General features: G+C 38.7%; 1 protein-coding gene across 7 annotated transcripts in view; it reads right to left on the bottom strand.

Moving 5' to 3' along the window:
- Positions 1–14,553, bottom strand: part of WDR17 (WD repeat domain 17) — a 106,889-nt gene that overhangs the window by 14,089 nt on the left and 78,247 nt on the right. For 5 of the 7 annotated variants that reach the window (XM_078445245.2, XM_078445244.2, XM_078445240.2 and 2 more), the window contains 10 exons: positions 14,044–14,193; positions 13,825–13,955; positions 13,397–13,522; positions 12,224–12,379; positions 9,358–9,422; positions 6,089–6,221; positions 5,184–5,275; positions 4,029–4,128; positions 3,076–3,215; positions 636–656 (listed from right to left, as the gene is read on the bottom strand). In XM_078445245.2, coding sequence (XP_078301371.1) covers positions 636–656; positions 3,076–3,215; positions 4,029–4,128; positions 5,184–5,275; positions 6,089–6,221; positions 9,358–9,422; positions 12,224–12,379; positions 13,397–13,522; positions 13,825–13,955; positions 14,044–14,193 — 1,114 coding nt within the window. The remainder of the gene's footprint in view (positions 1–635; positions 657–3,075; positions 3,216–4,028; positions 4,129–5,183; positions 5,276–6,088; positions 6,222–9,357; positions 9,423–12,223; positions 12,380–13,396; positions 13,523–13,824; positions 13,956–14,043; positions 14,194–14,553) is intronic. The other 2 variants (XM_078445243.2, XM_078445242.2) reach the window with 1 other exon arrangement.

Genomic DNA, 14,553 nt, shown 5'->3' on the forward strand with positions numbered 1-14,553 from the left:
TAATAAGTTTCAATGCTTATGTTTCCTGATACCGACATTTAATAGCAGTATTCGATAATGTCCATGAGAATACAGAAATTAACATTTGTTTTTACAGTACATAAACTAGATGTGTAAATTCTATTCAAACTTCTATGAACTACAGACAAAAGTCTGACCTTCTTGCTGTAGAATTATATCCTGATACACTGAAGTTTGCAGCAACGCTAATTTTCTTCTCCTTTTAGTGTAACTTACCATTTACTGACACTTCCATTTACCAATCGGGGAAAATGTATATACATGTAACAATACAGACCTACTAAATAATCTAAACTCTCAAATTTCATTGTCAGAACAGGCATTTTCACTTGTTTAGCTGAGTTATTAACTACTATTTTGTATTGTAGAAAGTCACAATTCATTTATGACACAAATTTTAATATAAAACCGTGAGTGATTTTGTACCTACACTACAAGAAGTGTTGTCGCTTTGTAGTTAGGTTCTATATGTTATAAATTCTATAAATGAATTGTCATTCTGTAAAACAATGAAGCAAGAACAGGTAATGATCATTTACCATAGAGTTAATATTCTAAAACTGAAATAAAATATGAATATTTTTATTAAGTGTTTTTATAAAACTAGACAGTACCTGTATCCAACAGATGGAAAGCTAGAAAGAAAATTATTTTAAATATGAATACCATGTCTATGCAGTGAGAACCAAGAAACGTAAAACAGGGAAGGGCACTTGTCTTACAAAATTGTGAACATTCCTTCCAAATTATGCAACTATGTTTTTATTTAAACTTTTGGAGGCTTATTCATAGGGCTTACGGATGTCCCCTGGAAATAAACCTGATAATCATTACAGATTTCAAAATTTGAACTTTATCCAAGTTTCTGGTGCATGTATCTATGGATATATAAAGGAAACTTCTTAGGGGCATTACGAGGAAATAGAAGTTTGTCTTAAATTAAAAGCAACTAAGACATGTAGTCAGTTGAAAGATTTTTTAAACCTCACCTAAATTTAATTTCTATTTGTTTTGCTACTTTTTACCTTTACCAAAAAAAAAAAACCCCAAAAAACAAAAAACAACTTAATCACATTTTATTTAGATTACACGATGACCTCTAGCAGGGAGTCCGTCACCTTTGTGAATAAATAATCTACGTTAAACTCATGCTGTGGGATAAGGTCTAAGGCAAGTCACAGTATGCAACTGACCGTTACCGTTCCTGACAGACATAAACCTGGGTACTAAGGATAGTGGGCATTAAACACACGTAAGTCCTAAGTCTAAGGTCAATGGTGGGGTGCTGCCACATTTGGGTTGGGAGAAGGACCTCTTGTGGCTGTAAGATACGGGAATAAATGATAAAAACTCTGAGATTCCCGATTCCCTATGAAGCCCCCAGATCCAGAAAGAAAGGGAAAACGGTAAGTGTTGCTGTCTTTCTGAGCTAGCCACAGACGAAGGGGGCGACACGGCTTGATAGCTGAAAAGACCGGAGACCTGTGTTGCTCCCCACGTTCACATATTGAAACTTAATCCCCAGTGCAACGGTATTTGGAAGTGGGGCCCCTGGGAGGCGATTAGGCCCTGAGGGCTGAGCCCTGAACGGTACTGGTGCCTTGTAAAAGAGGCCACAGAGAGCTAGCTCGACCCTTCCGCACACGAACAAAGGGAGAGGATGGCTGATTAGGACCCAGGAAGCCGGCTCTCATCAGACACCAAATCTGCCAGTGCCTTGATCTCAGACTTCTCAGCCTCCAGAACTGTGAGAAATACATTTCTGTCATTTGTAAGCCACCCAGTCTGTGACACTTGGTCACAGCAGCCTGAACCGACAAAGACAGTAGCTAAGTATAAACTTCGGAGCCAGTTTATAGAACGTTGAATCTTGGCTCCACCACTTATGGAGGCCAGAGGCAAAGCAGTATCTATCGTGAGTGAATCATTACATGTACAGTGCTTAGCACAGAGCTTGGCACACAGTGCAGAAGGGTTAGTTAGCTGTCATTATTCTTAATGTTATTACTGTCTGTGGAATTTGACAGTAGAGTCTGTACAGCTCCATTTTACGAGTGGTGTGTGTGTGTGTGCATGCACGCACACACGTGAACTGGGCGTGCGGTGCGAAGAGGTGAAAGGCCTGATTAACAAGTTTATTTAGAAACTCCTCAAGGTTTTAAGTGCTTTAGGGAAGGAGAAGATGAATGTCTGAAATCATCTTTATTCAACAAACAGGTCTTGAGTGTCAGCCTCGTATCTTGGCTAAAGATGCTCCATAATGAAGGACTATCTGCCCGAAGATCAGGGCTCTGCAGACGGGGTGAGAACTGCTTGGACCTGGACTTCCAGGTCACCCCAGGGACTTTCCAGGGTCTATTTCTTACAGGACTGCCCACGTCTGGGGAAATGGCCCGTTCCAAGTCTCCAGCTAAACTATGTTATTATGCTCCATTAGAAAGGTCACCTTATTTTGCAAACCTTAAACTAAGACACAAGGTCTGACAAGAATGAGTGTAGATATGCAGAATCTGAAATGTGGAAATGTGTGGTCCTGATTATCTTCAGCAGTGCACATTTATTCACGATGTTCTGTGCACTCGAAATAATATCGAGTTACGAGGGGTCTGCTTCAGAATGGGCCATGGGAGATTTCACTCCAAACCAGGGCAGTTCCTACGATTACTTCATCATCATAGCCCTGTTTCCTCCCACAATCTTTCTCTTTCAATCAAAAAGGAGATGCTAGGCGCTTGGGTAGCTCAGTCAGTTGAGTCTGACTCTTGGTTTCGGCTCAGGTCATGATCTCATGGTTCATGAGTCTGAGCCCCACTTTGGGCTCTGTGTTGACAGCTTGTAACCTGCTTGGGATTCTTGCTCCTTCTCTCTCTCTCTCTGCCCCTCCCTGATCACATGCCCTCTCTCTCTCAAAAATAAATAAATATTAAGAAATTAAGTTAAAAAATTTGAAAAGGAGATGCTGTATTCTCTCAAAACACATCAAATGCAACTTAAAATATTTTAAAAATGTATTCCATTCCTATAAAATTATTCTTCGAATTTAGAAATTCTTACCATGGTGGAATCATCATGCATTTTCTCGCCAGCAGTTCCAGGGCATAGTGGGTTGTGGGTGCAGCAGGCTCTCCGAGCACTGTGCCCACACTGACGGCCAACTCCAGTTCATTTCCACGAATCAGGTATGCCATAGCAAGCTTACCCAATAAGAAAATAATTCCTTCAGTTTCATAGATGCTGGATTGGATCATCTTTCCCCACCAAGCTCATAAAGTAGATAAAGCAGTATTAACCTATAATCAATTATTCTTAAAAATACTGAATGTAATATTCCTATAAAGTACTTATGCAAGTATAAATGCAATTTCCAGATGGAAAAGCTTACCTGATAAAGGGACATACAGGGAATTTTTATAAGGTCAGAATTTAAGTTGAGAACCCTTGATAATAGTTTTTTAATGAATTAATAACAGTTTGTCTGCTATATCCTCATGTCCTTCCATGTCTCTATCACAAAACAATGTCAATTCTTAGAAGATTCATCAACAGTGTGCAATGATTATCAATGATCCCTTAAATCTACTGTATCTAAGGATACATGCAAAACAGAATCCATCTTTACTATACATTTTTCTTACTAGAGGGTTAAATAGAAAATACCTTAAAAACATCACTTTTGAAGATTATACTAACGTATACTTAAAAATAAGCGCTTCCAAAAGTCAAGTATTCTGAATCCCTGAGATTTTCCCCTTCACCACACTACTTCTTCTCATATCAGATGAAATACTTAAAGTCAGGTTGTTATAAATATGTACTTCGTGATAGAAATGAATTGGAAATAAGATTTCATAGTCTGTAGAGTTTATGTGTGCTTCTGAGGCACGGTAGCTCAGGCTTGGTAGGCACGCAAAATCAGATCTTGCACAGGAGTTGCCGTATTTTTTCCACTCAAACACCATGACGCACCTTAAGAGCTTTCCATTTACATAAACCAATGTGAAATGTACCTCAGTATTATCTACGGCTAGCTGGCAACATGCGGCTAGCACTGCGCGACCATCCTGAAAATACCATTCCGCTAGTTCTTCACTGACTTTGTGCAGGAGTCTAGAAAAGAGAAAGAGTATGTAGTCTATATAAACAGAAGGATTCCGTCATAAAATGAACTAACGCCCTTTTAGAACAAGCTTATTAAGGGGTCACATAGGATTTAATTTGGTATCTTTGATTCAGGTATAAAGTCTGATCTTTGGGAAAGAAAAATCAGGAAAACTGTTTTTCTTAGCAAACAAATTAGTATGTATGGCATGCCCCCACCCCAAATGTCAGAATAGAAGTCTCATTTTCAAAATTTGCCATCCTACATTGAATAATTGACAACTCAGCTATAGGGACAGTTAACTGCAGAAGAATTACAGGCTGAACTGAAACTTTTCAAAATTTAGATGGTGACCACAATATGGGTGGGGTATGTTAGATCTTTAAAATGTCGAGTTTAGATATGGCAGAGAATAGCAGCAAAGAATCAGGAAGGAGTACGCTGGTCCTAACACATTATTTGCTTAACATTTTACGACCCTTTTTTACTGGAAAAGCATCCTAAAAGTTTAAATATCCAATTTTTTAAAGCAATAATAGGAGCCAATAATGAGGCATGGGAAAGTAGATTATTAGATTTTAAAAAGGGCAAAAGGCTGAAGAATTCTACCTTCCATTTCTTTTAAAAAATGTGTATTTGGATTTCTTCTTTAAAAGGAGTCTAAATTGTATTCCCAACAACTAATTCTGGTGTCTTGGGATGATGTCATCTACAATGACTTTACAGTAAAACATTAATAAACAGCCCTCCTTATTTTTACTGCCTCTCCTCCCTAAACAAGGTTGATGTTTTTAACTATTTCGGTGCTTTATCTGCAATCTCTCTACTGAAATACATGCTGCCTCTCTGAAAGCCACACAAAAGGCATGCAGGCTGCACGTGCATGCCTGACACTGCCCTGTTCACCCAGAGGCCCTGGGATGGAGCAGGACTGAGGCGAGAATCAAAGTGAGACAGCCCAGCCCCTGTGCATGGAAAAGGGTGAAGCTCATGGGTCTTAAAACCCCCTGAGGGGAAGCCAACCCTGAAAATACTGATCCCACACAAAGGATAAAGCGCTCACTCATGACAGTCTTCCTTGTAGATATCATCAGGATAGGAAGATCCTTTAGGTGTGGAAACATGTACGGTCTGCATGTTTCCCTCACAAGCAGCCTGGAATTTAATAAAATCTTTAATTAATTTTTAGCTAATTGTTGACAGCTGCCCAATTTCTAAATATTATTTTGATCAAAGTGCAGTTGACCCTCTAACAATATGGGTTTGAACTGCACGGGTCCACTTATATGCAGATCTTTTCCAATAAATACAGGACTGTAAATGTATTTCCTCTTCCTCATGATTTCCTTAATAACATTTTCTTTTTGCTAGCTCACTTTAAGGTCAGAACATGATATATAACACATGTAACGTGCAAAATATGTGTTAATCGACTGCTCATGTTATTGGTAAATATGTGTTAATCGACTGCTCATGTTATTGGTAAAGTTTCTGGTCAACAGTAGACTATTAGTACTTAAGTTTTGGGGGAGTCAAAAGTTATAGGAGGATCTCTGGGTGGGGGTTCAGTGTCCCTAACCCTGTGCTGTTCAAGGATCAACTGCTTATTTAAATCATGTTTAAAATTTATACAATCTGGAGGTACCCTCAGAATTCGAAAAAGAATGTGGACTCCATTTGTATCAACACGAAGCTTCAAGTGCATGGTTACTAGAAATAGTTGTTCACCCACATATGACATTCAGCAGCATACAACAGTCCAGGGATGCCTGAATGTCTAAAATGCGTGCAGTGTGACCAGGGCATAGAAAGTGTGACCGTACTACAGACAGAGAAGGTTGGGAGGTGGGCAGGAGCCAGGCCATCTGACTGTCGATCACGGGAAGGCAGGTGTGATCAGTCAGCACAGTCTTCCTTCCGCAGGCCCTCCCGCCAGGGTAGGTGGCCTGTGTGATCATGTACTGGTACCTGTGCAACAAGCAGAGCTTCTGTAAGCTGACCTCTTGACATAAAAAAATTCGCTAATTTTTTCACATCTCCAATGGCGATGCAGTATGGAATGACATCATCCTTATCTTCCTGGATTAACTGATCAGCTCTCCTAATAAAACAAGAACAACTTTCTTTATAATATACCAATTTCAAGGTTCTCAGTTGGACTCAGATTTTCTGAAATATCTAAAGCAGCCAAATATCCAAAATATGTGGTAGATTTCCTAAAACCCTTCTGCATATCACTTTTCTAAAAGCTTCAGATTTTATAATCAAATCAGATATGGAAGACAAAAGTTTTCTGCAATAAATAAAATAGATAACCTATTTTCTCTTAAAACACTACATGTTTTCATATTTTAAAAGCACTGAACATATTAGGTGAAAGGGCGGGCCTACGCCGGCTGACTCCATCTTGTTCTGTGTTCTCCACCTTGAGTGACTATGTCCCCGACATGACCCCTTTTCCGGGAAAATCACAGAAACCTCAGACCGCGCCTGCTCCCCTTGAGTAACCTCCCGCTCACCCGTTCAAACTTCCTGATCAAAACACGCCCAGCGACCTGCGTAACAGGACTCCGACCCTTCCCCAGCCAATCGGCCGAGGCCACAGCCATTACCTCACCAACTGCCCCTAGACCCCTATAAAACCTTTGTGCTTTTGAAACTCGCTCTCTCTCCCTGGTATCTCACCGCTGCGTCGGTGCAGGTAGGGGACTGAGCTCGAGCTAGCTCGAATAAAGGTTCTTTTGCTTTTGCATCGGACTCGGCTCCCTAGTGGTCTTTGGGGATCACGAATTCTGGGCATAACATTAGGCCTTAAAAATGAATACAGCTTATCTATTAAAGTGAGCAATATATTTTCTGAAAATAAGTTGTAAACTAGATGTGTGATGGCATATCTACTTTCAATTGGATTAATAAATACGTGCGCGTCCACTGCATTAAAGACAGAATTTTAAACGTTTTAGGGAGCACAACAATGAATGCAAACCCTTTAAATGCAAGTAACTTAAAATCATTAAAAAAGAGAAGAGTATAAATACTGACAATAAAATATAGAATACTATGAGCACCCCAAGCAAGGTAGTTTACAAAAACAAAAAGTTCCTGATATATGAGGGGAAAACAGGATCCTGATCTTGGAGATTACCAAGAATCTACTTGTGTCTGCCTCTGTCTCTCTGTATCCTGTCTGTGTTTCTCTTTTCCTAAATAAGTCCCAAGTAGTTTCCCAGTGACCAACCAAATTAATTTAACTCTTAATATTTAGCCTCAGGTTTGTTGAAAACTAATCTGTGGGCACCTGGATGGCGCAGTTGGTTAAGTTTCTGACCTGATTTTGGCTCAGGTCATGATCTTGCAGTTTCGTGAGTTCCAGCCCTGCATCGGGCGCTAGGCTGACAGTGCAGAGCCTGCCTGGGATTCTCTCTCTCTCTCTCTCTGCCTCTCCCTGACTCATGCTCTCTGTCTCAAAATAAATGAATTTAAAAAAAAAAAAAGAACACTAATCTGGCATATTTAATATATGCTGGCATTTGCATTAAACTACATTTCAATCGCCAATCTCTGGGTTGGTGTAGCACAGTTTTTGTTTGCCCAGCTCACTGTTAACAATCTCCAATCTACAGGGTCACTGGAATTCTCAACACCTGTGTTTTCAACCATTGTGACACTGATTTCTTTGTTAGAGGAGTAATAATATCCCCTTCTAAGGAACTAGGACCGAGAAATGGCCAATCTCTCTGAATGGTTGCATCTATACAACATAAATTTAGGAGCCGTGAGGAGACCATTTTCTGGCCACCATGTGAATTAAGGAGTAGAGAAAAGCAGGTGTTGGTTTCCAAAGATATCTGAAACAGTTTTTGCTGAGGTTGAAACACAATTGTTTCGTGAAAGAAACATTGTCTGCTAACATGGCTTTATTAAAGATTTCGGTGGGGGCGGGGGGAGATAACATTCACAAGTGTGCAGTGAGGGTACAGGAACTTGGAATTCTTTGGGATTTTTAGAACTTAAGACAGGGAGCCCACAGCCAGCCCGCTGATGCACTTATTGCTGGGAAAATAGGTGCCAGGGAATGGTCTGCTTTCCAACGGCAAATGTGTTCATTAGTCCTTCTGCATTTCATACGTAGCCTCAGGCAGATTTTTATTTATACATGTGAGTTGCAGTTGAATTTGCTTCTAAATCATGTCTCGTGGAAGAAAAATCAAACTTTTTCATTTTTAAGGCCAGAATCAAGGGAATTAGTCATGAAATAGTAGTCTACAGGCCTAGCACAGTGCTAGACACATAGTGAGCACTAAAAAAATAAATATTCCCTGAACGACTAGAATAGGGAACAGCCTTACGCTGTGAGTTGAAATGTGTCTGCCCAAAACACGTTTACTGAAGGACAAACCACGGTCTCTACAAATGTAACCTTATTTGGAAAGAGGGTCTTTGCTAATGTAATCAGTAAAGAGGGAGTTCAACTGGTTGAGGGTAGACCCTCAATCTGCTATGACTGGTGTCCTCCAAGAAAGAAGGGAATGTGCACACAGACACACAGGGGCTAAGGCACCGTGAGAAGAAAGCAGGGGTTCGAGTGGTGCACCCATGACTCAGTGAAGGCCGACGACTGCCAGTAACCACCAGAAGCTGGGGAAAACACGTGGAACAGATTCTTTCTCAAAGACCTCAGTAGGAACCAGTCCTCCCGGCAAGTGGATATTGGCCTTCTAGCCTCCGGGCTGTGAGAATAAATTTCTGTGGGTCTGAAGCCAACCAGTTTATAATACTTTGTTACAGGGGCCATAGGAAACCAACACGTCTCAGAAAGAGGCTTCACCAGTGCCTCCCTCGTATTCACGGACAGGAGACGGCAAGGATTGGTGGCCAAAGAGAACTGAGATTATTTACAGAAGAAGTACTCTGTGAACTTTAGGAAACCTTCAGAAAATCTTACCACCTATATTTCAGTAGCAATATATTATCCAATAAGTATGTTTACTCATCTGTCAATCCCTCCATTGACATGGAGAATCTCCCTTCCACTGTCTTTCTCAGATGCCAGGTCAAACAGAAGAACACCAAGTGACTTGTAACCAATTCATTTAATTTACGGCATTAGCAGACATAAAACTCAGCTGTTTTTAAAGACAACCTAAGACTAGAAAATTTCAAAAGCTACTATTTATATATTGCTTCCATTTTAACATATTTTAAAACATCTATTTGGACACAGACTCTGTGCTTACCTCTGCATTAACTTCTTCCAGTATTTCATAGACACCCCCGGTGCGACTGACAAGGCCTTGTCCCACTAGAACAGAAAACAAGAAAGGCAAAGTGTATTTTGACTGTACTTTTTTTTTTTTTTTTTTTTTTTTAACGAACTCACATTTTTAATACGAGTTTTTCGTGTGTTTTTAGGGTGTTTAGATTTCCAGGAATATTTCTGAATTCTATCCCATTCCACAGAGTATAAATATTACATTTTAAAATAAAGTAAAATATGTAAATTGTATTATTCAGCAACGAAAATCCCAAACCTAGACAGGGGGCAGTGGGAGGGGAGAGGAATAGTACTACCTAAGTGTGTAGTTTAAAAAACATAGTAACTCCCCTTCTGACACAACACCAGAGTAATCTGTTCTATGGTAATCTGTGTCCTATGTTCAAAATAATACACACTGAAATTCTTCTGTTTAAAAAATATGACATTTATTTCTATTTTTATTCTTTGTTTTTTCACAAATTTTATTTATTGTCATATCTTTCTTTATAGTTGATAAACTGATCTTCGTATTTTATTTTAATTTTTTTTAACGTTTATTCATTTTTGAGAGATGGAGACAGAGCACGAGTGGGTGAGGGGCAGAGAGAGAGGGAGACACAGACTCCGAAGCAGGCTCCAGGCTCTGAGCTGGCAGCACAGAGCCCGTCACGGGGCTCTAGGTCACGAAGCTTGAGATTGTGACCTGAGCTGAAGTCGGACACTTAACCAACTGAGCCACCCAGGCATCCCTGATCTTCATATTCTAAAAATTAGACTGTTAGTAAAGATCATTGTTCAATCAAGGCAAGTGAGACAATTATACGGAAAACATAGACTTCACTGAACTCATGTCTACAAGGGAAGTGAGGGCGAAGAATTCTGAATATCACAACATGGGTCTAAACTTCGTTTTCATTAAGGTTCTCCCAAACAGTAGAATTCTACTACAATTACGGCTAGAAGATTCGTAATTAGCCTGAAAATAATAGGTTAAATTTTAAATAGGTAAATGTTTTTTGTTTTTATTTAAATTCCAGTTAGTTAACATAGAGTATAAAGTTAGTTTTGGGTGTACAAAATGGCAACTTTTTAATACTACATTATTTGTAGTCGTGTTTCCTTTTTATTTAAGTTTATTTTTATTTATTTTGAGAGAGAGCAAGCGGGGATGGACAGAGAGAGGAAGAGAGAGACAAAATACCAAGCAGGCTCCACACTATCAGTGCAGAGCCAGAATGGGGGCTCAAAACTCATGAGCCATGAGATCACGACCTGAGCTAAGTCAAGAGTCAGACGCTTAACTGACTGAGTCACCCAGGAACCCCTGTCGTCATGTTACCTTTTTAGAAAAATGTAACCTAAATTATGCTTTTAGGGAAAATTTGTCTTTATTATAGTAGAGGCAAATGCAAGAAACAAGTTAAAATGTAGATTGAATGAACTTTGAAATCATCAAGCCTTTTCTATAAAAACATGTCCTGTAAGTGGAGACATTAACTGTTTTCCTAATCTCACAGAATTAATCTCAAAGAATCAGAAACTACAGAAGAAGGATATCGTGAAGCGCTCCAAAGACGTCTGTATTTCTTAAGGATTGGAAGGACAGTGTTTTGGATCGTTAAGAACACTGATGACCTTGCACAACAAAATTCTCAAGCTCCACAAGTGGACACTGTGAAAGTATCTTTAAATGTGAATTCAATATAGCTTTAAAAAATATATACCCAAATATAAAACTCAGGAAGATGAAGAATTAGTATTCTACCAAAATTTATTTATTCTTTTTCTTCTTGAATTTGATCCATACTCTAACAGTGTCTTGCTAGAAAGGTAACCTTTAAGCCAAACCTCTATTTCTTTAGAAGTAAAATTTTTATACTGCTCCTGAACACTTTATAGTTTGCAATGTGTTTTCAGTAACATTTTAAAATGACATTTTGTTTTAGGTCAAGCAGTAATTATTTGTTTCTAGTGTATAGGGGAATAAAAAGGTGAGTTAAATTTAATTTTGATATATTTTAATGTAACTTTATTCACTTTTACTTTATATTATTTAATAGTACACTTAATAGTATTTTGTAATTATAAAATAACTAACTTAGAGCTTTTCATCAACTATGAAATGAATCCCTGCCATTTTTTTTGGAGGGGGGAGGGTTGGGAGAATTTTTGTTGAACAATGTAGACATTCAGAAAAACAAAAAGCTCCATAAATTTTCACAAACTAAAAACAATCAAGTAACCACATCCAGATCAAGAAACAGAAACCCCTTCTCCTTCTTGTCTTAGTTTGTTTGCCACCCACTTTCCAAAAATAACCACTACCCTAACTTTAATAGGATAGATTTATCTCAACCTTTTTCTTGAAAACTCTGTTTTGCTGAATCAGTCCTCTAACTCAGGATGTGCCCTAGGACCTAATTCACCAGAAAATCCTCAGTGACAACCCTTCTTGTGGCCAGTGTGGGGTTTAGTCACAACAAATCGTATTAGCGAGGGGAAACCAATGTGAGCAAATTAGCCAACATGGGTATTTTTTAGATATCAAAGGGAATCAAAGATCCTACCCCAGGGCAGTGGTTCTCAGGCTTCAGGCATGTGAATAACCTGGAGGGCTTATAAAAGCACATGTCATTGGGCTACATCCCTGGAGTTGCTGATTGTGTAGGTGTGGGCTGGGAAATGCACGTCTAACCCGTTCCCGAGTTAATGCTGATGCTGCTGGCCTGGGAAATCTCACTCTGGTAAGTACTGTTCTCAGGCACACTACCTGAGATAAGCTTAATATTTAGTCTTCCACCAATACTTACAATACTTTGTTAAACTCATTGATTTTAGCACATTACCTCTCCAAGTTCAACCATAAGTTCACAGTATCTCTGAATTTGTCCTAATCTCAAATGTATTTCTGCAGCCTCCTTCAGTCTTTCCTCTTTAGTGGGCACACCAATACCACCACCAAATTTAGACATCTTGACTGTTGTTAATTCTTGGGCTTCAGACTGGTTAAAAAGAAAACAAAATGTTCTAAATTTTGTTACACAAGAGCTGGTGATAAAAGATGATTATAAAAGCATTACATGGGCACATATTTTAAAAGCAGATAGCAATGGAAATTAGGTATTTTTAAAAATCAATACTTTTTCTCTATAAAACATGATACCTCTTTCACCTTAATATTTTGATGTGTGTGGGGAGTAAAGAGTAGATGTGTCTGGTATGGGGTAGAGAAAGGCTAAATCCCACTGTCCTTAAAACTTAGCAGCTGTTATGGTTAGATACAAGTCCAGGGGCCAAAAAGTAGTGAATGATAGAGTGATATGTAACTGGTGAAAACATATGAAAACTCTCAAAAATTAAAAGTGACAGGCTCACTCTCTAGGCTCTCCTACTGTCAGGTGGTAAGAGTTGTAGTGGGTAGGTGTCGTTTGTGATCAAGGCGCTCCTTTATGAAAATAACTGTTCCGTATGACCTTTCCATCCACATCTCTGGAATGGTTCTCCTCACCGACAGTTGAGTTAACCGCGGATATTTCATTGCAAATAGAAAAGCTATTTCCTCTTTCAGGTTCCAGGAGTGGTCTGTTTGTATGGTATATCACTCCAGGGATAAGGTCACTGATAATTTCGAAATGAAATTCATTAAGAGCTATAATATGGCCAGTTTTGATAAAACGTATCCGAGAATACAGTGTATTCAGCCTCTGAGACTAAAATCAGAGGGGTCCACACGTCATGGTCACCTGGTAATAGGGTAAGGGTAACACCACTTCAGGTGGTGCCAAGTGACTTTGAAGAATTACACGAGATTCAACCTATAGAAACCGTGGCTGCCTTAATCTGGTCTCAAATAATTCATATTCTCATGATCGGTTTTTACTATTTATGTTCTTAGTGGTTACTCATTTTACTTTACTAACTCTAATTATGTAAATTTTGAAAAATAATGTTTATATTTCAACAGTGAAAAGGCAAAAATAATTTGGGCTTGAGTACATGATCCTGACATACATACTTACCGTTCTAAATTTAATCAGATGTTTCAAATGCATTATTCCTTTACGGTAGTTCTGAGGGAGCAAGCTATCATCCTGTCCTTTTACCACAGCAACTAAGTTCCATAAGTTGTCACTGCCACCTGGAGGCTAAAAGGTTGATACAGAAAAACCAAAGATACAAGGATGAATTAAAAACCACACGGAACTTTGCATCTTCACAAACACAATGAAGGCATATTTAAATTGAAAGATTAACAAAATTATAACTATGCTTTATCTCATTTATTGTTTCTGGTTTCCATTTGTTTTATTACTCTGTATGAGCTATGTTCAGAGGGACCCACTGAGTTGGGATGATATGAGCAAATATGTGATAACTTGAGGACAATAGTTGTCATGACTCGTTTAGACTACAGGGAAAATGTTCACCTAATTCCTATAATACTCACTGATAAACACTCTGAAAACCATCTTAGCTTCTTTGCTCGAGGATTACCAGTTAGCTTCTCTATTTCGTGTTTAATATCTCTTGATACTTTACCACACAATAGAGGGGGAGTGCCTTGTTCCACAGCATGATCTAAAGAACAGACATAATTCAGTGAGAAAGGATTGCTTAGAAGATAGTATTGAAAAAATAAAATCTAATGCATGCATGTTGGCAATACCAATGTTCCCGATAATTTCTTCCCAAGATCTGTCTGCCAGAATATTTATTGGTAAAGGAGCGATTAAAGGTGTTAATGACCAGAGTCTCACTGTAGAGTCACGGGAACAAGATGCCATGGTGAAGGGGCGGCTGGGATGGCATGTTAACCCTGATGGAAAAAAAGAAACCTACTTTAACTAAAGTAAACACTGAAAAATGCTTTTCATCTGTATGTATCTCATAAAACTTCTACAGAATTGAAGTTATAAAGGAGTGTTTTAAGACAGCATTTCTATTTTGGCTGAAAATGATACAAGAATATAAGAAATTATTTAGCATAGTCTATTAATATGGATACAAAATTGAATAATGATTAGCAAATGGTCCTGGATGAAAATGTTGAAATTACATTTCGGGTGGTTCAGCAGCAAGCATATTATCACGCCAATGGAGTACATGGTAATGGTAATGGTAATGGTAATGGTAATGGTAATGGTAGATGGACGGAAGTTCCAACTGCAAGAAGGAA

The sequence above is a fragment of the Panthera onca genome, chromosome B1, assembly GCF_046562875.1.
Source record: "Panthera onca isolate mPanOnc1 chromosome B1, mPanOnc1 haplotype 2, whole genome shotgun sequence".
NCBI lineage: Eukaryota > Metazoa > Chordata > Mammalia > Carnivora > Felidae > Panthera > Panthera onca.